The sequence below is a fragment of the Triturus cristatus genome, chromosome 2_2 (assembly GCF_964204655.1).
Source record: "Triturus cristatus chromosome 2_2, aTriCri1.1, whole genome shotgun sequence".
Taxonomy (NCBI): Eukaryota; Metazoa; Chordata; class Amphibia; order Caudata; family Salamandridae; genus Triturus; species Triturus cristatus.
This window is the reverse complement of record NC_140582.1, coordinates 321,808,942-321,833,418: the sequence shown is the minus strand read 5'-3', so window position 1 is coordinate 321,833,418 and position 24,477 is coordinate 321,808,942. Positions and strand designations below refer to the sequence as shown.

The 24,477-nt window shown below is 44.7% G+C and overlaps 1 protein-coding gene across 2 annotated transcripts in view; it reads right to left on the bottom strand.

Annotated features, from left to right (window-relative positions):
- The window catches only part of LEF1 (lymphoid enhancer binding factor 1), a 233,642-nt gene that overhangs the window by 197,724 nt on the left and 11,441 nt on the right, over window positions 1–24,477 (bottom strand). For both annotated transcript variants that reach the window (XM_085641386.1, XM_085641387.1), the window contains exon 2: window positions 807–873. In XM_085641386.1, coding sequence (XP_085497512.1) covers window positions 807–873 — 67 coding nt within the window. The remainder of the gene's footprint in view (window positions 1–806; window positions 874–24,477) is intronic.

The following is a 24,477-nucleotide window of genomic DNA, read 5'->3' as shown; positions in this document are numbered from 1 at the left end:
AGGAATAAGTGGTCATGCCAATTGGAAGCAATTAAGGAGGACAGAAATGTCAGTAGGTGACAAGGATACCCGACTGCTCTGTTCAACTAATCAACCCACAGGGGTTCACATCCACTTTGTCAAATGTCCAACACAGATCACACAGAGCCAAGTAGTAAAATGCCAACCAAAAACAGCAGGTACAATCACTGAACTTTTAATGAGCTATTTTACGGAATTATCCCAAACACTCCTTTCGTTAACTACATTACAGAGCTTGTTTAATCATACTTTCTATTTCTAAGTGATATTAAGCCTTTTATCAATGAACCGTCGGCCATTTTAGACAAGGGAAAAGCTCACAATCTACAATTTACAAAAGAGCGAACTCACCGTTAAAAATTCATCACAGAAATGCAAATGAAATTGCCATGGATGGTCTCATAGAAGCTTAAGTGCGTACAGCCATACCTAATTAATGGAATTCGAAAAGGAAAGGAAAAAGGGAAGAGAAGGAAGCGTAGCCCAGTTTGTACCCAAGCAACCACTGCATGGTGCGACAAGACAGATCCATACTTTCCTTCACACCACTGGCTTCCAGTCTGTATCTGGTGCCACCTGACAAGCCCATTTGAACCCAAAAATGCTGTCTTAAACTGCATGTTGTTTTCATCAAGCAGAAGCACGCTCTTGATGTCAGTTTACTAATCAGCGCTAAACCCATATGCCGCTGGTGATCCTTTGTGAGAGATGGTTTCTTCATAAGCTCAAAAGAGAAGGTTTTAAATCAAACAGACATCAACGTTTTTTTTTTTAAATAGTCTCACCTTCATCAGGATGTTCCCTGACTTTGTCATGGTAGGAGTTGTGAGGTACTTGTGTTCGTCGGATCACCTAGGCAGATAAAAAACAGAGGTTAGATCCTTCTGGAATTAGCATTTAGCGTGCAAGTTGTCTACGCTAGCAATTAAAAATATTCATCTGTCAAGGATCTAATTTCATTAAGTGGAAGCTACAGCAGAACATAAATGCTTTATACAGATAAAGTCCCTACTTCACCACACAGCAGCTTTTATTGAATGTTTCCACGTTACACAAAGGTTTAGAATTCACTGCGACAGTGCTGGACTAAGGCAGCTGAGCAGCATTTAACTTTAGATAACAGCGAGAGGCAATAGAGTTGCTTCCCTGGTTGAAGAAAAATATAAACTCACTCTGCTGTGGCGGTCCCACTGGGCAATATTAAAGGCTCATTGAGCCTTTTTACTGCACTGCCATGGGCGTGCCACGCTGCCCGCCCGCCAGACAACGATTTGTATTGTAATCTGGTGGATGGGTAGCATTGGGGTTTGGCGGTGCAGGAGTGCCTGGGGCGGTGGTGACCCGCCCCGCTCCCGAACCGCCAAACTCGTAATGAGGCCCTTAGATTATACATGTCTGTGAGTGATGTGGTGGTTAGGTTAATATTGGTAGGAAGCACTCCACAAAGTGCGTCCCCTGCCTTTACCCATCCCACCTGCCTATGAAATCATCCAGTGGCATTTGTTTAAAACCCAAGCGTATGGCATGTAGGTATAGCGGGTGCTCCCCCCGTTAGATGTGGATGTCCATTCTATGGCAATATGTATCACAGTTTTTATTTTTAACCACAGTTTTCACCTCCCACAATATCGTGCATTAAAACACCAGGTCTTGATGAGTTGTCAAAGACACAATAATTTTTTCGTCTGCCACAAACAATATTTGTTGAAAGCAATAAATAAAAAAGGTTTGTTGAGGTTGCTGAAGCAGATAATTATTATATTTAAAAATGTCCATATTCTGGAGTGCCCCTGCAATACAAAGGCCCTTGTTAGGAAAGGCCTAGAATTCTGGAAATAAAGCAAAATTAACCCTGGGTAAAATAACCCTACTTGAGTTCCCTGAAAAAAAAAAAACACACCATTCTTGGTTTACGTGCCGGAATCAGTTCAGAAACGCTAATTGCCCCATGTTTTTCCCCACTACATACTGGGCTAGAAGATATCAATTTGTGATGCCCTGGTAATAGCAGAACCTACTGTGTGCAATGCATCTGCAACACTCGTAATGACCATCGTTGATAGTCTGTAATGGAACATGGTTCTATAATACATAGTTCTGTATCGTATTCGAAGCAAACAACATATCCTCATAAGAAGAGAAAGTTATCAATTTGTTACATTAACTCCTCAGAATCTCCAGACACAACCCAACTTCCCATATTGACCCCAAGTATGTTGGCAATCTCTCCACAATAGGGCCTGTCCGAACTCCTCACCTTGGAAATCAATGCTATGCACTGCACTTTCCCTCCACTCTTTTCTCAAAATGCACCCTTCTTACACCACCGCAGACCTCTACTCCTCCAGCCGCGATCCCTTGGTAGCCCTCATTTTCAAATCACTCTATTTTGTTCAGATCATTCAGTCCTTACGGTTCCCTCCAATGGCATGCAGCACTCCCAAAGAATTGCAGACACTTCCTACACTACCTGCATTTAAGGTTGTTCTAAAGATAGACCTGCTACAGCTGGAGGATCAACAATGCTGACAACCGACCCTCCATGATATACCCACGCTCCTGCTGACCTAAGCTCCACAACTCTTCCATCAAAAAATGTGTATACTCATCCTATGGATTCCTCAGTGGCAGCTGCCGCAATACTAAAGTGTGTGTGTGTGGGCGGGGGGGGGGTATTTGACACGGAATTAGGAGTAATAATATTTTTTTTTAACTTACCTGACGACGCGGCCGCCTTAGTCCTCTTCTCTAGCTCTCCTCACAGCATTCACTGGGGCACAGGCTCCCCACCCAATCACGGCACTGCTCTCATGCTATACCTAGCATGAGTTCAGCTCCGGGATTGGTCTGACTGGAATGGTTTGCTGCTCAGACAGTGCCTAGGAGCCAGTGACATTTCTCCAACCCCGCTGTGCAACACAGCAGGGTTGGAGAAACCTCAGTGTGCATGTCTGTTTGGCCAGCCTAAGAGGGCCGGCTAAACAGACATGCGCACTTACAGTGCACCTACCACTGCCCCTTGTTATGCCCTGCCCCTTCCCTACCTAAACTGTTGGAACCGGCTCAGTCATGCAGCGGTCATTTTATTTTTCGGTTGACTGACTGACCAGTGGGGTGACGCTACTACGTCATTACTGAGGAACCGGCCCTGGCATTCCTTGTATGAAATTTTATTATTTGGTATATTATTCCACACTCGTCATACTATGTAAAATGGTTCTGTTACAAAGATGCATGCTCTGGAAACAAGAGCCAATAAAAAAACACAAATATGCTGATTTTTTAGCAGCCTGCCCGCCGCTGTTTCTGCCCGCTGCTGTTCCTCACTGTGTAGTCTTAGTCACCGCTCCCTGTTTTATTGGTTCAGGGGTGTGTCTTCATCTATGTTAATTTATATGACTACATTATTTAAAATAAAATAATAAAAAGAGGTTAGTTTCAAAATGGTGTTACAACAAAATGTGAATAATTCCACACCCGGGAGTTAGAAATGTGGCTACTGTATAAGGCTTTTCAGTTATGCTAAATTTGGGGAGTTTCTATTGGGCACTTAACATGCAAATGCCTTTGGAGCAGCTTATGGCTGCTCTCCCTGGCCTTGCTCATATCTTCCCATGAAATGTCATGGCTACTTTACTCCTAATGGCATTATTGCTCAAGTCCCTTATTCAGACACACATGCATGCCCCTAGGCCCTGAAAGCAGATACAGGAGCAGGCATACGTCGCCTGGGAGGAATTGTAAAATGCACCAGACTCAACTGGCAAATACAATTTATTTACAATGAAATCATAAACATTGCTTTAAGTGCTCTATTTTCTTTGCATAGACGGGAATATTATTTTAGAAAAATAATCAAGGCAAACTGCAAAAAATCAGAGCAGCATAGTTTAGCAAATATAACATCTTCACATCCATTTTAATTCATCTTTATGGTCGATTTCAGAGGTCATGAATATTGAAGACAGAGTAGCGTGGTATGGAAATACTGAACTATTGAAAGTATGTATAACTTTTCTATGCCTAACTCCACATGTATGCATCTTGACAATGTATATATCTTCAAGGTACGTAGAGGTGGAGTTTTGATATTTTGTCTATGATATTCTAATATCACAATATTTTTATGTGTGATATTCAGTAGTGCAATCATTTTAGTTTCCATCTGGCTTCAAAGAGTAGCACACGTATTTTGGATATTGTTATGTTTTGGAGGGTCTAGCAGTGCCCTCACACGTTGCACTCACAACCAGCACAGACAGTGTAAATTTTAGTTTTGCATTACTAAGTATAATCATTGATACAATCAGATGTAGCCTTACGGTTGACACACATCCTACGTCGATGAACAGCAGTTCCATATGAAGGTGATATTATGTAGGGACAATACTTAATTTGTAGAAAAAAAGTAAGTTCAGGTGCCCAAGGTTCTTCTTAGGACTCCACTAACAAATTGCATGGTTGCTGAATACAAAGGTAGCTTTAGTCTGGATTTCACTTGCTGCCTCTTTATATCACTTTTAAGGGTTCGTTTTCATCCCTGCTTTCTCCCTTTTCTGCTTTCTCCCTCTTGCTACAGGTCCAAGTCTCATGATGAAAAGTAGTACTGATGTAAAAAAAAAACATGAGTGCTGGTGCCCACCCCCAGCAACCTCTGACATAAACTAGTCATTGGGTTGGAACCAAGGGCCTTAACCTAGAGACTGTTGGAAGCCGGATTCACTGATGGAGCACCAAGTATGCTCTGGTTGACTGGCTAATAGTCAAAATGTGGCTACCATAGACCACCAAAATCCTTGCATTGAACTAAAGAGGGACTGCCACGCAGAGCCAGATCGCTGTACACTTTTGGTGCAGTTCTCACCGTGATCTTATTCGTGCCACAAACTGTGCTGGGGGCACAGACTCCTGTTTCTGGAGACCCGCTGAGGTCTGATTCTGCAAAACAGTGTTTGTAACCTATAGCTGAGGCACAAATATACCACAGTATAACAAACCAAACAAAAAAAAAGCAAATTAAAGTAAACAAATTATGGGTTCTGAAAGCAAGGGCTTGGCTAGGAACAAAGATGACTATCTTCCCGTAGGTTTATATTTCTTCTCCTGCTACAGTCCTTTATCTTTCATGTTCCTTGATTTCGTTTGAAAAGTGATACACTGCAACTCCATGGGTACCTTCTCTGATTGTGATCTTCCAAGGGCAAAAACATACAAGGCAGAAAACACAGTTAGCTGGGTGCTGGAAGGTGGCCACTTCTCTCTGGCTCCCACTTGTCTTAGAAACCTCTGAACAACAACTGAGAATGCACTCAGTCTGACCTAGGGCTGTTCAGGAGAATTGTCACAGCGCAACCACTGGCCCCTAGCGACAACTGGGAGACAGGTGGACAAGCACTCAAAAGGCAGCCACTTCTACCGGTGAACTAGCAGGTCACATACATACGCACCCCAAGCCAAGGTACAAACAAAGTTGGGCATTACAAGGTGAAGCTTAAAACGACAAACATGAGATACTGGGAGTCTGCCTTCTGAATCTTTGTTGAGTTGAAGTCCTCCCCTGATATTGCGGGCAACACTCCTGCAGTTAGTACATTGACACTCTCCCTATACATTTCCTATGCCTGAAGCACAACTACAGTGGATAAGTTGGCAAGCACAGTGCCTTTTTGCTTTTTCTCCGCATGGATGCCGCTCTGGCATCTTTAGATATATTCCTTTAGCGATCACACTACAGACAGTTTATTCGACTCCCCCTCCCCCCATAGAAACTCTGTGGCAGTACCAACCTCTTCAGGGGTGGAGGCTCAAGTATCCAAAAGGTGCTTGGGAATTACAGGAGACTACTAGAGTCACACTAAACAAGGTTATGAAAACAACCACAATCAATGCAGACAGAGTGGGCTCTGAGCTAATGAAATCAGTGTGGGTGGAATATCTTGCTTACATAAGATACTGGACAAAGAGGAGGTAAGGACAAGAGCCTTTTGGCACCAACACAAAATACACTTAAAAAGCACCAGTAATTTCATTAATTGTGGAAGAAAAACACACAAGACAGGAGGAAGATGAGGGCCAACCCTGCGATGAACAACAACAAAAAGGACGACCTGGTTGGCTTCCTTAGAACAGCTGCCTGGCAGTGGCTTAACCAGTGTGCCAAGTTTCCTAGTGCAAGGAAGGAACTGTGTCTGCCACCCACTTGTTGCACAGTAAAACACAGCAATGGTCAGGCATCAGTCGGGCCCTCGGACCTCTGTGCCTGAATGCCGGACACATTGCTTATCTGGTTTGATCTTCTCTTGAGAACATAAAGGGCAGTACAAATCAGGATCTGCAACATGAATAACTGCATGCCTTGTTCACTCGAAGCAAGCTTTCTACAACATCAGCAAACACTGTTATCAGTTTCACAAGCCAGAAAAACACATATCCAGTTTCGGTTAAACAACACAAAATATGTGTGTTCGAAGGCTACTAGGCTGAAACGAATAGGTGAAACCGACTCATTGAGATGTTTATTTATATTCTTCATTTAGACAGGTATTTCTATGAAGCAGACCTTGCCAACAGGAGCCACAGAGAGCAAGTCATGATGTACACTAGACATCAAGCTCTATGTGCCATGAAGCAGTCAAGATTTGACGTCATCCCGGTTTTCCTCCCAGACGCGACCAGAGTATGTGTTTTCTTATTATATAAATAGGACATCCCATGGCCCGCTAATCCAGAACACGTCCTAACATGGACAGAAAGCTGAGAATACCACTTTGCAGACCGTACCACTGACTTCTGAGTAGAACCGGCACATCATTCACCATATGAAGAAAGATAGGCTAACATCCCACATCTGTTCTCTGATGACTCTAGGCTGGACTTTGTGGTCACGAGGAAGCGATCTCTATTTAACAGCTGACCGGCACAGTACAATATCTTATTAATAAGAACCAAATCTATATGAGAACCTCTTAATAAGTCTAAGGTAAACAGTACCACATGATATAAAATAGTGGACTCTAACAAGTCATTGTCCTTAATAAACAACCCATCACACATACTCATCAAAGACGGCTTCCACCTCACACACTGAATATTTTTGAGGTAATTTTTAGGAAACTATACTGGAATGCCTATTTCCAAAACTTAGCTCCCCTCTTGGAGCATTATTACTTTGACCTTTTATTTCCACCTTTGGACTGCAGACTGCCAGCCCATATATATCGGATTGGCACACTAAACACACAGCGATAGCTGTGTGTTTATCACACGTGTGCTTTGTTTGCCGTGTTTCCCGAAGGTGCTATAATGAAAGAGTTTAAATAAGACATTGTATGTATTTAATAATTAATTGTTTTTATAAAATTCTTTGTACCGGTGTATATTAACACCCTTGAAAAAAAAACACGCACGCCAGCTACTAAGGGGCGAAATGCACGTTGGTTGTGAATTGAGCAGAAAATTATGCAAAAACGAAAATCTTCAAAATATCAAGAAACGAGATTTTAAAAAAGAAACTCATAATAGCAACCTCTTATATCTTATGTGGAATTTATATGCGTGCTCAATATGAATAATTGATGTATACCTTTGTAACGAAGGCAACTATACCCATACACAAAAGTGTAGATATATCTAAATTATGACGCATTCTTACTAGTGACTGGGAGTTAAGATCCCCAATTACTTTCAGTAAATAATAATTTAGGAGCAGAATGGCAGCCTAAGAACAATGATTGATTCAGAATGATTTATAACTTTTTATTTAGGTGAAATCCAGGTGTACATGAGACTTGCTTCTTGGTTTTCAAGACCAGCCTAAGATTGTTAGCGTATTGTAGTGAAAGGGTGCTTTTTAAATAATTAGGGCCTTATTTAGAGTTTGTTGGGCAGGATACACCATCACGAACACAACAGATATCTCGGCAGTCATATTACAAGTGCATTATAGTGAACCGCACTCGTAATATGGCAGACGAATCATCTGCCACATTTGAGGTGGCATTCCTGCCCGTTAAACTCTAAATAAAGCCTTAAATGTCTTAAATTCTATACATGCCTTATGAAGGGGAAGGAAATCAGTCAGGTTCCTCTGCAATCTTGAACCGATTAGCCAAGGAGTTTAGGATCGCTCTTGTGTTGTGATCGCTCCAGGTGATTTCTTAAGGCCTAGACGGGACACAACATGAGCTTGTATCACCTAACTGATGGCCAATGTGCAACTTAGGAATGTGAGCTTCTGTAAGTGGAGCAACTGATAATGATGTAGAGCTGTTGAGTTTAGTGATGGAGTTATAGGGATCAGGATGGAAATCAAATGCTGCATCTATAGATCTGGCAGGTGAAACCAGAATTTGCTCAATGCCTACAGGAGAGAGTTGATTGGTTGTCACTTAAAAAATGTGAAGAATCACTGGACTGGAGTAGAAAGGAGAAATTCAGTTTTTGGTCGATTCTGCTTAAAATAAAAGGATCTTTACTTGATTCATATCTTTAAGACTCTACACTCTGGTAGAGCTGGGTATCATCTACATGTTAAGGAATGTCGATATCAAGCCCAACTGGAAGGAGTTGAAGCGGCTCTGTACAGAGACTAAGGAAAGTAGAAGAGGGGAACCATCCATGTGGAATCCCACGTTCTAGTGGAAGATGTAGAATCTAAAGTATTCAATCTTTATAAACAATGGTCTCTCAGTAAGAAAGAATGTAAACCAATTTTCAACTGTATACCCATAAGAGTAAAGAAAAGGTGATCAACAATAGCCAATAATACAGCATATCAATAACTGATGTGAAACCTAGATTAACTAATAAGCATGCCTTACTTCTAAAGAATGTGCAGTGCATCATCTAGCATATGAAGAGTTATATCTCTGTATCTGAATAGAAAAAGATTTGTAAGTATTTTCCCATGGCTGGGAGAGTGTTGTCAGTGTACGATAAGCTTTTTAGAGAGCAGTGAGTTTGACGTAGAGAGGTGGTACTGGCACTTTACATATGGGGTATGTGGTATGGGTTGCTGAAACTGGCCACCATGCTGATAAACTAAAAACAAGCATTGGCATAGCCAATAGGTCTCGCCTTTGGGACCTTATAAGTATTTAGCCATGCAGCAGTTGCATAACTAAATACTTATAAGGTCCCAAAAACGAGACCTATTGGCTATGCAAAGCAGCCGTGCGGCCGCGAAAGTTAAAGTGATCGCGATCGGGATCACAATCAAACATCAAAGCGGCCGTGCGGCCGCGAAAGTGAAAGTAATTGCGGTAAAGCGCGGCGCGCGCGCCCGCGCACATGCACTGTAGCTCTAGGCTGGCCTGGTAGCACTTTTTGGAGCCTTCTCAATAAGTCTCGCCAGACCAGCGCATGCGCTGGGTCAGGCGAGACCTAATAAGCATTGGCATAGCCAATATGTCTTGCCTTTGTGAACTATTGGCTTTGCCAATGTATTTAAGCCACGCTGCAAACCATCTACAATGCTGTGGAGTGTGGCTAAAGTTTTCTTTAAAGCTTTAGACGCACCCGTCCATGACCAATGTAAGTGCTTGAAATGTACACTAACGTCCTTGACAGCAGACAAGCTGTAAGCTGTCTGTAGGCAAGAGCTCCAAAGGAAATAGATTTGCTATTGTAGGATGCAAGTCAGCAAGTTTGCAAAGTTGGGAGTTACAAGTAAGGTGACTGGGATTGTGAAACTGATTTAGCATGGTTCTTGTGTGACTGACAAACTGATGCCATCGATTTTGGATTTGCCGTGAGTGCCCGGTAAACCTATTACCATGACATGAGTCAATATTCATTCTCCTCTTCTCCTCATTCTTAGACTTTACCTAGTGGAGGGGGCGAAACAGGATATACAATAGTGTGGCAGTAGTTAACATCCACAATGCGAGCCCTTAACATTATATTTTCAAATGTACACAAAAAGAGCACTTCATAGAGAGAAAAATGACTTTAACCATCTAGTGTACCAATAATCTGAATTTAAGGACAACATAGGAGATACAATTGAAATGAATAGGCACTACCAAGTGAAAATAAGTAATTGGAGGAAAAGAGGCACCGAGAAACAATCATGGATTAGAGAAGGAAGTGAGTGTGTAACTGATAATGATGGTTTGCACAAGTAACACGGGTAATGCAGTAGTCACTGTCCACACGTAAGAGGGTTCAGTTCGGCTCAACAAGTCATTCAACTATGTAAAGGTCCATATATAAACTCCAGTGGGTTCCAGATACGCAAACGCTCAGTAGGAGTTAGGAGTTGATGCTGTTCAGCTTCACAACTGACTCCAAGCAGATGCCCTACTAATTCCAACTTCTAATCAGGCTACTCATGCCTGAGCCACTTACACCACAAATACCTCACACCTAGATACCACAGGTATCTTAATATAAAGTTGCAAAATAAAAGTAGCTCTTAAGCTGGAGTCAGTATAGTGCTTGCACCGTCTTCATGTCTCTACTAACTAGAAAACTGGCGCTAGTGGAATTGTGAGAACGGAACATGCTACACAATGGGCACTTACATACCATGCACTGGTTTACTCACACAAGGAGTGGAAACACACACCGCTGCATATACTCCAAGGAACAAATTGATACCTGGAAAGGCCCCTATAAACCCTTGATGTACCATGACCAAGTAACCAACCAGCGTGGGCATTAGCGTAGCCCCTTTAATGATTCATTATTCAAAACATCCAGGAAGGCCGCCGAAGTCCTTATTGTCGCTCGTGATCCACAAATAGTGAGGTCCTCACAATGCAACAAAAATGCCAAGGAGTCCTCAGCAGAACCCCAGAAAAGCACAAACATCTCCATTTGCATTTTCCACAGTCACAATGATGACCATTCTAATATTCAAGGGTAAAAAATGAGGATAGAAACCCACTGTGGTGTACATAGCACCTAACTACTCCACCTTATTCATCCCTCTGAAATGCAAGACAAGTTCCATATCTAAGTCATTAATAGAAGAAAAATGTTCTACGCCCCAGTCCTCTTTGACTACAAAACCGGGTCTTTATTTGAGCTGGTGCTTGCAGGGGCCATGGATGTGGGGCACCAACACATATTTTTTCTCAATAACCTTTAATCTAAAATGTTAAAGAAAAACTCCAAAAAGACGGAAAAACAGTGACAAAGGGAAACGGCAGGGATGAAACTGAACCCGCGGGAGTGAGATAAAGGGGCAGGGAGTGTTTGGTGGTGCATTAAAGAGGCAAGAGGTGGCGTCACAACTACGCAACCTTGGAACTTGACACCACAATCTTTAATCGCGCCGGCCGTGGGCACCAGCACTTATGATTTTACATATTAAGCAATGTACCAAACCTTCTCTTACATAACACAAGAGCATGAATCTGCAGCACGCCCACATATCCTTGCACTAATGTATGGTACTTCAATATAAAATTGCAAGATACAGGTAATGCCGCATCATGAGCCAGTATGCTGCTTGCTTGGTCTGTGATTCTCTACCGTGCAGGGCAACTTACTAGTGTAATTAAGAGAACCCCACAATAATCAGACACCTAAACATAAAAACCTTACAGCAGCTTAAATACCCACTAGGAACTGAAACACAGTGGATACTACAGTACGAAAAGGGGCCTGGACATCTTAATGCACAAACGGTGGTAAAACCATGCAAACTGGCTGGTGGGGGGGATGGTTTTATTCAAATGTAGACATATTTAATATAAAGGAATGGCCTTTTGTAGTAGAGACTGTAATTGTATCAAATTGTGGTAAGTCAAACATATTTTTCGAAGCGGTCTATGATACTGGTAGAGACCAGAAGGGCTGAGGTTGTGATAACTGTGACTGAAAAAGGACTATCCATGGATATGAATAGGCCCAATATGGGAAGCAAGAACGACAAATGAAAACTGACGCGTGTAATGATGAACAATTCTCTGCTTGAACCATGGACACTAATGCACCTTTAGAGTAGGATATATACATTTTTTTCATGGGTCTACAGCACCTGCAGAACAACCGACCATTGCGAACTAAAAGGATGACATGATACTTTGAAGGGTGTATTTCTGATCTCCCCTGACACAAAATGTTCGATGCTGAAATAGGAACTCAGTATACAAAGAGAGACCCCCTGGAAAAATGCAGGAGTACACATTGGTGGTATAAACTTTGATAGAGTCAAAAAGATACTTAAGGTGGTAAAAACAGAATAGAAAACGTGCTGACTCTCAGAACCGGAAATGCGTGGAACTGAGAGATCGCCTTGTAGGTGAGGTACATTACTTAAGGTAGGAGTGGACAGATCAAAGATTCAAATTTTTGGGGCTTATGGGAAAACCAGGAGAACTTGTTGCATGGTTTTTAGGACTTTGTGGCAAATGTACTGTAGATCTATACTCGGTACAGACATCTGTAGATGAGCATAACAAAAGGCGAAATCAAATCCTGGAGAAACCCGGAATCACATCCCGATGACTCCTGGCAAGTGCCTGAGGAAGGCAGGACTGAAGTACAGTTTCTTCAAAATGCAACCAAATCGGCAATGCACCCGTCAGCGCCTTTATAAAGCAATACTGAGCAGGCACTTTAAGCACTAGGAACGTATGGATGATGACAGAAATGTTGCCTACGTATTTTGGTCCGGCAAAATAATAATAATTAATTAGATATTTTGGATATAATTAACTTAAATACTGTCTGTGAGAAGTTGGCCTGATGTATGATGTCACTAGTTATAGTGTACACCTTATATCAGTCCAAATACCCTTATGGTGATTGGTTGTAAAGTCAACCTTATAGACCAGCTATCCTAGTGGTAGCATGGACAAGAGCAGTCTTAGGCTAAACTCTGAATGGCATGTGAAGCCAGCTGTGATACCATATATAATCCCTTGAATACCAAATGAAAGGACACCACAACAGATATATATATAAAATAAAGTGTATTTATTCTAAGCAAACCCTCAGCACTCTTTATGAGTTTAGAGGTAAGTACAACACAGTCTTATTAATGCATACAGTAAGTCACACAGGTAAGTAATACAGTTAGGCCCTAGGGGCCACGCAAACCATATACTAAATAAGTGGTATAAGAACCACTGTCACGGAAATAGAATAGGCCTAGGCCTAGGGAATCGCTGGGGCTACACTACACTAGCGTTAGTTAGGAAGTGGGAGGCCCACGGGATTCGTGTGCAGAGTGGAAACACTCACGCGTAATGCGTAAAAGTCAATAGCAATGTTATAGTTTAGAAATAGATAGATTTAGGACACTTCCGGAGTAGCTAGGAAGTTGAGACTTGAAAACTAGACACTAGGATAGTCACTATCCTGATGAGCACCGGAGTACCCAAGTTACCTAGCCCACAGGCTGCGGGTGCATAGGGGTGAAGATGCGTCGTTTTCGTCGTCGACTCCTATGGATGCCTGAAGAAAGATGCTGACAGGCAGTCAGGGGAGAGTGTCCGGTGGATCCCAAGCCTGGGATCAAGAAGAGAAGAAACCTGCAAGCAGAGGGGACAGAGTCAAGGTCACTAGCCAGTGACCACGTGGAACCAGGAAGGAACCAGGCGATGTCGTGAAGAGTTGCAGGGGAAGGTGAAGCTTGACGCTGGAGCCAGGAGGACCAGGAAGCGTCGAGGACGACCAGGACCAGGAGGCGAGCTGTCCCACGAAGGCTCTTGCTGTCGGCGGCGTCGAAGTTGGACTAGGACTCACCAAGCCTTGGCAAGCGGAACCCACGAAGAACAAGGGACTTGCTTCTGGTGCAGACCAGGAAGGTCTGGGGTGCTTCTTCTTTGCAGAGAAGCGGGAGCCAGTCTGGAGGAGCCAAACCAGCGCAGAAGATTTTAGGGAGCGTCGTCACAAAGGCCACTAGCCAGCGGGCAAGCAACCGGACAGACGCGGCAAGCAGGAAAATGCTGAAGGGCCCCACGCAGGACTCGTGGAGTGTGGGGGGCTGGTCTTCGGTGCAGATGGTGCTTGGGGTTGGGGCTTCTCAATCCCCGGTGCACAACTTCGAGGGTACCTCAGAAGCTGCGCTGTAAGTTACTAGCCACTTTTCCCAGGTAGCCGGTCCCACGTCGCTCGTCGCCTCCACGGATCTCAGCTCTGCTGCAGATGTGGATGAGGGTCGGAGAAGTCTGGAAATCAAGGCCCTGGTCGGGCTCTGCAGTCGGTTCCTCGTCGAACGTTTCACAAAGCAAAGGGTAGTCACTTGATGGTGCCTGTTTGCACAGGGTAGCCACTCCTTGGCTACAAGGGAGATTCTTCAGTCTTCTTCTTTCGTCGAATGTCGAAGGTCCAGAGTTTCTGTTCAGTTTTGCAGGTTCAGGATAATCTAAAGTCTTGAGGCCCAACTCCCACTCTTATACTAATCTGGGGGGCTGGGATACCTGCTAGGTCACGCCTTATGGGTGGGACCTGGGAGGGGGTGGTTACACCCACTTCCCTTTGTCCAGTTTCGCGCCAGAGCTGGGGCTGGAGTGCCCCAGCGCCGGTTTGAACTGGACTATGCAAGGAACACCTTGTGTGCCCCAGGCATGTCTGATTCCTTTCAGCCCACCCTGCCCCAATACACTAAAGGCTGTCTGGGGAGGTGCTAGCACCTCCCCAAGCAGGAAACCTATTGTCCAGGCCTCCCTGGCTGGGATCACTCCCAGCTGCAGGAGGTCAGACTTGTGTCGTGGCAGCAGCATCCATTTTGTGATGCTGAGGCTTTGGTTAGAGTTAAACAGCAAAGTAGGATTTTAACATGTCTCTCCCTCTAGAAGGGAGGAATAATATCCTCATCACCAGAAATGGTATGGGGGTATTATTCCAAAGTGTTAGACACCTTACACGACATGTTTTGATAAAGCCAAACCATAGTTACCATAACCGTTTAAGATTATAAGGCACTTTAAGAGTATATGGTAGGCTATATCATAGAACAGCTATAAGGACATGGTTCCGAAAGCTGCAGACAGGCTCAGCTCATGCTAGAGCACCATCTCACATGTTACCAAGCACTCTGCCTCCAGGATTGTTAAGGCCTGCCATAGGAGTGACTGATAGGTACACATGTGTCTATATATAAGGGCAGATATAGGCATACTATATCTAAGCAAGGGGTGATTACACGACCTTGCCCCAGCTGAGTGATCAGCCAGTTGTGTCTGATTGGAAGGCCAGCCCAGGGGTGGCATAATACATGCTGCAGCCCCTGGGAGGCCTAGGGTACACCTATGCCCTGGGTACCTAGGGTACACTGTACAGGGTCCAATAAGGTGATCCTTACCAATTGGTTATGTACCTAGGGTACATGGAGTCCATTTTAAAGAGAGAGCAGACAGCCTGAGACCCTGAATGGCAGGATCTCAGGCCAACTAAGTCGAAAAACCAGCTAGACACTAGGCAAAAAGTTGGGGGTAACCATAGTCAGATATCCACCTTCCTACACAACCCCCCCCCAAACGAAAGGAGATAAGGCTGGCCTTGACAAGGTAAGCCTCTATTGCCTGAGTGGCCATATAAGGAAGAACCAGCACTGGCATGGTTACCCCCTGTCTCATGGTCCACTAAGCAATCCCTCATCCTAAAGATATCATAGGGTCTCCACCATAGGGAATCTCTACCTTTGGTGTGTCTTTGCAAAGTAAAAGGCTGGTGTTGAGATGGAGTACTGAAGTGAGTGTCCTCAAAGTGAGGCCTCAGCTTCCTCCAATCATCCTCCACCATGGATGCCTTTCTTTCTCTAACTGAGTTGCACTGTGCTCTCAGGGTCAGCCTCTGGCTACCTAAAGCTGGAGGCTGGGTCCCTTTTGTGGGCTTACTGGAGGGACAGGTCAGGTTTGGGGCCCTAAGGTCCCAGGTTTGCCTGTGCCCAACAGAATCCCTCTGGGGGAGGTCCCTAACTACCTGTAAAGGGGATCCCTCAGGAATGTTTTTACCCATCACCTGGCTAGGGCTACTAGCCAGGCAATCCTCATTCTTTTGATTGGGGGGTTCTTGTGGACAGGGGCCCTCTTGGGGTCCACTGGCCTCCCTGACCTCTGCAGCCCTGGGCTGACTGAGGCAGGGTAGAGAGAGGCAGGCTACCTGCACCAGACTGGGTCCCACCTTGGAAGGGGCCACTGACATCAGAGGCTCTGCCAGGCCAGGCCTGGCTACCTCTGGGGCAGTTCCTTCACAAGGGGTGAGGTCAGATCCCTGAGGAGGCTGACCTTTTCCTAATGTCTGGGGGGAGGGAGACTTTTCTTCCTCTCCACTACTCTCTGTTTGTGTGGAGCGATCCATAGTTTCAGGCTTCACTACACCTATATCAGTCTGAGTATAGGCTGAGACCATTACAGCCTTGCCAACCTTTTCAGGGAGGCACTCAGTTTGTGTTTGAGCTGTGACTGTCACAGCTCTGCCAGTCTCTACAGGGAAGTCTGTCTGTGCCTGGGCTGTGGCTACCACTGCCCTTCCAACCTTTTCAGGGAGGAAATCTACTTGGACAGGGGTTGTGGCTGGCACAACCCCACTACCCTTTTTGGAAAGGCCTACCATTTTAGAATGGGTGTCTTGTTCAACTCCAGCCCAAGCTGAGAGTTCTAAGTCATTCCCCAGTAAGCAGTCCACAGGCAAGGTTGGAGACACTGCCACCCTTTTAGGGCCAGTGACACCTCCCCAGCTGAGACATACCTCTGCCATGGGATGACTGTTTTGTTTGCCATCAATGTTAGTCACCTGGTATGAGAAACCAGGCAAAAGCTGCTCAGAGGGAACTAGCCTATGGGCCACCATAGTGATGCTAGCTCCAGTGTCTCTGTAGGCCTCAGCTTTTCTACCATTGATGTAGGGTTCCTGTCTGTACCTACCCAAAGTGTTGGGACAGGCAGTGAAGTTGGCAAACCCCATGCCACCATCACAGACAAGAGTAGCTGCTGTAGGGGAATTGGCTAAGCCAGGATCCCCCTGTGTTCCCCAAGAAAACCCAATCAAATTTTTGGGGGCACTCCCACCACCTGGGGGATTACTGCTGACAGTAATAGGTGGTGTGACAGGAGTAGTTGGAGGAACAGTTTTGTTTTTAGCCTGTGGACAACTGCTGTCAGTTTTCCAATGCCCAGGAGTTTTACACACATGGCAGTAAGGCTTTTTAACTGTGGTAGAGGAGGGAGCTTGGGACCCACCACCCTGTGTGGAGTTTTGGGGCCCTGAGGAAGATTTCTCTTTTGCTTTATCCCCACCCTTCTCTTGAGGCTTGGTGGTATCCTTCTTTTGGTCACCACCCTGATTTTTAGGCCTAATCCTGGTCCTGACCCATTTATCTGCCCTCTTTCCCAATTCTTGGGGAGAGGTCAAATCTGAGTCTACCAGGTGTTGATGGAGAAGCTGGTTCTGACAATTACTAAGGATCTGCTCCCTCATAATCAAGTTGTACAATCCTGTATAGTCCTGCACCTTGCTGCCATTTAACCAACCTTCCAAAGCCTTAGTGGCACAATCCACAAAATCAGACCAGTCCTGTGTCTGTGTCTTCTGGGTGTCTCTGAACAACAACCTATATTGCTCAGTGGTTAAGCCAAACCCATCTATCAGAGCACTCTTCAGGACTTTGTAATTGTTTGCATCCTCATCACTGACTGTGAGGAGCTTGTCTCTACCTTTGTCAGAAAAGGAGAGCCACAAGATAGCTGCCCACTGACTTTGGGGTACCTGCTGTACTTTGCAGGCCCTCTCCAAAGCAGTCATCCATTTGTGGATGTCATCCCCATTCTGATATGGGGGGACTATCTTGCTTAGGTTTCTATGGTCATAAGACCTATCCCTATCTCTAGGAATGTTGCTGCCACCAGTGGGTTCTGACCCACACAATTTTTGCTCTCTAGCCAGAGCAAGCTTCTCTTTGGCAAGGGCAATTTCTTCCCTCTGAATCCTCAGATTAGCTTCCCTCATTCTGGCTTTATGCTCCTTTCTCTCAGGTGAAGTCATTCCCCTGTGAGAGGAAGCATTAGAGATGCTAGAGACATGGGAGTGGATGGATTCCCTTGAAGGGGATCTGTCCCTCCTGCTTCTCTGTGAAAGCCTACTTGGGGGTCTGTATGGGGGGACCCCATGCAAACTCCCATGTAAACTTAGGTTAGCCTGGCTAAGTCTTCCTACTTGGCCCTGGCTGTCTACCTCTTCCTCTGAAGTCCCATCTGACTCATCTGTGGTGGGTAGACCCTTATCTACAGCTATGGCACCATCCCTGGCAGCTCTTTCAGCATCATAGGCCTCCAGAAGCTCCACTAGCTGTCTAAGGGTAGGGTTTGCACCCTGTTTTATTCCTCTGGAGGTACACAATTGTCTCATCTCCTGGAATGTTAAGGTATCATACCTAGAGGGGGTCTTCTGCAGACCTGCCCCTCCTGAGAGAGCATCTACTTGATCTTCTCCCAGAGGCATGATCTAGTGAGGGTGTGGTGTGTGCACCTACCTACACTAGTTGTATCTACTAAACCTTTCTAGTAGTTGTAGTCAGGGTGTGTTATTCCCTTCAACCTACAACTACAAAGTCCAGTAGGACTTAAGTATAATAATCTATGTTATATGTACCTAGACAATATCTGTGTGATCTTTCAATTTAGTATCTCAAGATTACAATGGTATTACAACAGCAAGCTCAGATCCCAACCGCTGCTCACCAATGTGAGAAGTTGGCCTGATGTATGATGTCACTAGTTATAGTGTACACCTTATATCAGTCCAAATACCCTTATGGTGATTGGTTGTAAAGTCAACCTTATAGACCAGCTATCCTAGTGGTAGCATGGACAAGAGCAGTCTTAGGCTAAACTCTGAATGGCATGTGAAGCCAGCTGTGATACCATATATAATCCCTTGAATACCAAATGAAAGGACACCACAACAGATATATATATAAAATAAAGTGTATTTATTCTAAGCAAACCCTCAGCACTCTTTATGAGTTTAGAGGTAAGTACAACACAGTCTTATTAATGCATACAGTAAGTCACACAGGTAAGTAATACAGTTAGGCCCTAGGGGCCACGCAAACCATATACTAAATAAGTGGTATAAGAACCACTGTCACGGAAATAGAATAGGCCTAGGCCTAGGGAATCGCTGGGGCTACACTACACTAGCGTTAGTTAGGAAGTGGGAGGCCCACGGGATTCGTGTGCAGAGTGGAAACACTCACGCGTAATGCGTAAAAGTCAATAGCAATGTTATAGTTTAGAAATAGATAGATTTAGGACACTTCCGGAGTAGCTAGGAAGTTGAGACTTGAAAACTAGACACTAGGATAGTCACTATCCTGATGAGCACCGGAGTACCCAAGTTACCTAGCCCACAGGCTGCGGGTGCATAGGGGTGAAGATGCGTCGTTTTCGTCGTCGACTCCTATGGATGCCTGAAGAAAGATGCTGACAGGCAGTCAGGGGAGAGTGTCCGGTGGATCCCAAGCCTGGGATCAAGAAGAGAAGAAACCTGCAAGCAGAGGGGACAGAGTCAAGGTCACTAGCCAGTGACCACGTGGAACCAGGAAGGAACCAGGCGATGTCGTGAAGAGTTGCAGGGGAAGGTGAAGCTTGACGCTGGAGCCAGGAGGACCAGGAAGCGTCGAGGACGACCAGGACCAGGAGGCGAGCTGTCCCACGAAGGCTCTTGCTGTCGGCGGCGTCGAAGTTGGACTAGGACTCACCAAGCCTTGGCAAGCGGAACCCACGAAGAACAAGGGACTTGCTTCTGGTGCAGACCAGGAAGGTCTGGGGTGCTTCTTCTTTGCAGAGAAGCGGGAGCCAGTCTGGAGGAGCCAAACCAGCGCAGAAGATTTTAGGGAGCGTCGTCACAAAGGCCACTAGCCAGCGGGCAAGCAACCGGACAGACGCGGCAAGCAGGAAAATGCTGAAGGGCCCCACGCAGGACTCGTGGAGTGTGGGGGGCTGGTCTTCGGTGCAGATGGTGCTTGGGGTTGGGGCTTCTCAATCCCCGGTGCACAACTTCGAGGGTACCTCAGAAGCTGCGCTGTAAGTTACTAGCCACTTTTCCCAGGTAGCCGGTCCCACGTCGCTCGTCGCCTCCACGGATCTCAGCTCTGCTGCAGATGTGGATGAGGGTCGGAGAAGTCTGGAAATCAAGGCCCTGGTCGGGCTCTGCAGTCGGTTCCTCGTCGAACGTTTCACAAAGCAAAGGGTAGTCACTTGATGGTGCCTGTTTGCACAGGGTAGCCACTCCTTGGCTACAAGGGAGATTCTTCAGTCTTCTTCTTTCGTCGAATGTCGAAGGTCCAGAGTTTCTGTTCAGTTTTGCAGGTTCAGGATAATCTAAAGTCTTGAGGCCCAACTCCCACTCTTATACTAATCTGGGGGGCTGGGATACCTGCTAGGTCACGCCTTATGGGTGGGACCTGGGAGGGGGTGGTTACACCCACTTCCCTTTGTCCAGTTTCGCGCCAGAGCTGGGGCTGGAGTGCCCCAGCGCCGGTTTGAACTGGACTATGCAAGGAACACCTTGTGTGCCCCAGGCATGTCTGATTCCTTTCAGCCCACCCTGCCCCAATACACTAAAGGCTGTCTGGGGAGGTGCTAGCACCTCCCCAAGCAGGAAACCTATTGTCCAGGCCTCCCTGGCTGGGATCACTCCCAGCTGCAGGAGGTCAGACTTGTGTCGTGGCAGCAGCATCCATTTTGTGATGCTGAGGCTTTGGTTAGAGTTAAACAGCAAAGTAGGATTTTAACATGTCTCTCCCTCTAGAAGGGAGGAATAATATCCTCATCACCAGAAATGGTATGGGGGTATTATTCCAAAGTGTTAGACACCTTACACGACATGTTTTGATAAAGCCAAACCATAGTTACCATAACCGTTTAAGATTATAAGGCACTTTAAGAGTATATGGTAGGCTATATCATAGAACAGCTATAAGGACATGGTTCCGAAAGCTGCAGACAGGCTCAGCTCATGCTAGAGCACCATCTCACATGTTACCAAGCACTCTGCCTCCAGGATTGTTAAGGCCTGCCATAGGAGTGACTGATAGGTACACATGTGTCTATATATAAGGGCAGATATAGGCATACTATATCTAAGCAAGGGGTGATTACACGACCTTGCCCCAGCTGAGTGATCAGCCAGTTGTGTCTGATTGGAAGGCCAGCCCAGGGGTGGCATAATACATGCTGCAGCCCCTGGGAGGCCTAGGGTACACCTATGCCCTGGGTACCTAGGGTACACTGTACAGGGTCCAATAAGGTGATCCTTACCAATTGGTTATGTACCTAGGGTACATGGAGTCCATTTTAAAGAGAGAGCAGACAGCCTGAGACCCTGAATGGCAGGATCTCAGGCCAACTAAGTCGAAAAACCAGCTAGACACTAGGCAAAAAGTTGGGGGTAACCATAGTCAGATATCCACCTTCCTACACTGTCTACAAGTTAAAGAGTGCCCCCAGGCTGGCAATGCTGCATAAATCCTGAAAATAACAAATAATTATTGGAAAACAAAAAAACCTGTGGTTAACCTGAACAGATGTAGAATGGCTGCAAGAAATAACATGCATGATTCTGTCAAGAAAACTATCTGCACCTTAAAACCAAGTGAGTGTTTTTAAAATGATATGGCAAGAACAATTGAATTATCTGACATCAGGACTGAAATACAAACAATGGTTTGGACTGAGTGGTGGAGAGGCTCAGTCAGTGGCACGGAACAGAGTTCTTGGAACGCTTGGTCTCTGCTCATGGACAGTGTTGTGACCCCTGATCTGTGCCTCTCCTGACTCAGGTACCCGCCCCTTGGTAACATGGACCGTGTCAGTTGGTGTGCCTATCACACACCTGCTTTCGGCCATGGCACGGATAGCGCACCTGTCTAATGGCTACTGCCAACTCCTACTTTCTTCACTCACCCTGATCTTTTCTATCCGCGCTCATCTCACCCCAATTTACAGGCTGTTTTATTCTAATATTTCCCTATCAATGACCACTGATGAGAAGCATCCAGGTACATTATTTTATTTCAATGCATTGGGATTACTGATATAATCTTTGCACGAGTGTTATTATGTTAAAACAACCCTAATAAAGATATTTAAAACATGAAATTGATGGGAGGCATTTTTGTCTGTCAATTTCTGAGAAGGGAGTATTAAGACCTGCCCTACTGCACCTTACTGTGGTTTACGCTTTTATTTTTTCCAGTAGGTCCTACTTACAAACAGGAAGTCCATTTTAAAATCTGCCTAGCCCACCAAAGGCCTGTCTGAAATTCAGAAAGCATGCATATATTGTAATTGTATTGTATTTTAATTGCATTTATATAGCGCTTACTACCCCTGACGAGGCGTCGAAGCGCTTTTTCGGCGAGTAGCACGCTACTCCGGGGCCCATAGAGAATTAGTGTTGGATTAGTATAGTGAAACATGCAAGTAAATTTTAAGTGGTGGATAGGTTAGTCAGTTATTTGGATTCGGATGGATAGCAGAAGGATAGCAGAAGGATAGAAGAGGGGAAAAAAAGGTTTGTATTTATATAGCGCTTGTTACTCCTGATGGGGTGTTGAAGCACGCTACTCCGGAAACCCATAAAGGATTAGTGCTGAATTAGTATGGTGAAATATGAAAGTAATTTGAGTGGTGGATATCGGTCAGTTATTTAGAGTGAGAAGGGTAGCGGAGGGATAAAAGGGAAGAAAGGTTTGCATTCATGTACCACCTGTTACCTCTGATGGGTGTTGAAGCGCTTTTCTGGCGAGTAAGACGCTACTCCGATACCCATAAAGGATTAGTGTTGAAAATTAGTATAGTGAAGTATGAAGTAATTTGAGTGGTGGATATGTTATTCAGTTATTTGGATAGAGAAGGGTAGGTTGCGGGATAGAAGAGGGAAATAGGTTTGTATTTATATAGCGCTTGCTACCCCTTGATGGGGTTTTGAAGCGCTTTATTGGCGAGTAGCACGCCTCTCTGGAACCCATAAGGATTACTGTTGAATTAGTATGGCGAAACATGAAAGTAATTTTAGTGGTGGATATGTTAGTCAGTTATTTGGATTGAGAAGGGTTGGGGAGGGGTAGAAAAGGGAAAAAGGTTTGCATTTATATAGCGCTGGTAACCCTGATGGGGTGTTGAAATGCTTCATTGGCGAGTAGCACGCTACTCTGGAACCCATAAAGGATTGGTGGTAAATTAGTATAGTGGAATATGGAAATTGAGAAGTGAACATGTTAGTCTGTTATTTTGATTTAAAAGGATAGTGGAGGGACAGAAGAGTGAGATTTTTTTTTCCGAGGTCATAGCAGTAGGAGACTTTTGGATGAGTAAAAAGGGGTTTTTGAGGGGAAGAGTCAGAGGGGAGAGTTTATAAAGGTTTGCTTTGGGGGATCAGTATAGTAAAAAAAGAGGTGTCAGATTATGCAAGGAGGGGTAGAGTAGGAGAGTCTAGAAAGGGTTATTTTGGGGATCATAGTAGTGGTATGGGGTTTGGGATAAATGAGAGCGTGATTGTAGAGGATATATTGATAGATGTATAGGGTGAAAGATAGGGTAGTGCATTGGAAAGAGTAGTAGAAAGAACTTTGAGATGAGTCAGAAAGTTGGGCTAGAAGATATATTGAGATAAGTATAGGCTGAGAAATAGGGTAGTGCATTTGAAATGCTAAATTAGAAGAACGTGATAAATATATAGATCCATAAGTACATTGAAAGCATATAGATGCATAAAGGAGGTAAGTATATATAGATTAAAGATATTGATAGAGGTACAGGATGAGAAATAGGGTAGTGCATTGGATATGCTTTTTCAGGAGAAAGGTAACAGACACACAGATCCAAGTACATGGAAGGTACATAGATGCACAATGGAAGTAAGTGCATATAGACCAAAGACGATTTTTATTTATTTATTTACAACAACATAATTATTCTACATGTTTATACAAAGCAATACACAAAGATAGATACATATCTGTAGTGAAAATAAATGCTTATATACAGAGGAATATGCAGTAAATTTCTGTTTGCGTATGGTGCTTATGTGGGGAAGAGCCAATTCTTGAGTACTTTTCTGAAGATAAGGTGGTTGTCGGTGGATCGTATATTGGGGGGTATATATGCATTTTACAACTCTTTATTTTTAATTATATTTCAGCTAGTGCAGATATGAAACGCCTTGAGAAAATCCAAGTTGAAGAAATCGAATAATGCAATTTACTTCAGCCCTTGCTTCTGTTCTGTGTGTGCTAGCGTCTGCTAATGTCTGCTGTACAAACTACTTTAAACAAATATGAGTAGTAGTACATGACCGTCAGGCAGGAGTAGGCAAGTGAGGAACCCCAGGTCTTGCACAGCTTCTGAAATATAAAACGACAATTCGAAGCTCTTCAAATTTAACAAGATTTCAATCCATCGTGGTCCTGTTTCAAATCACGGTTTCGCATCAGCACCAGGCCTGCCATAGACCTACCTGATGGCACGTGTTTCACTCGCACAGGCAGGGTATTGC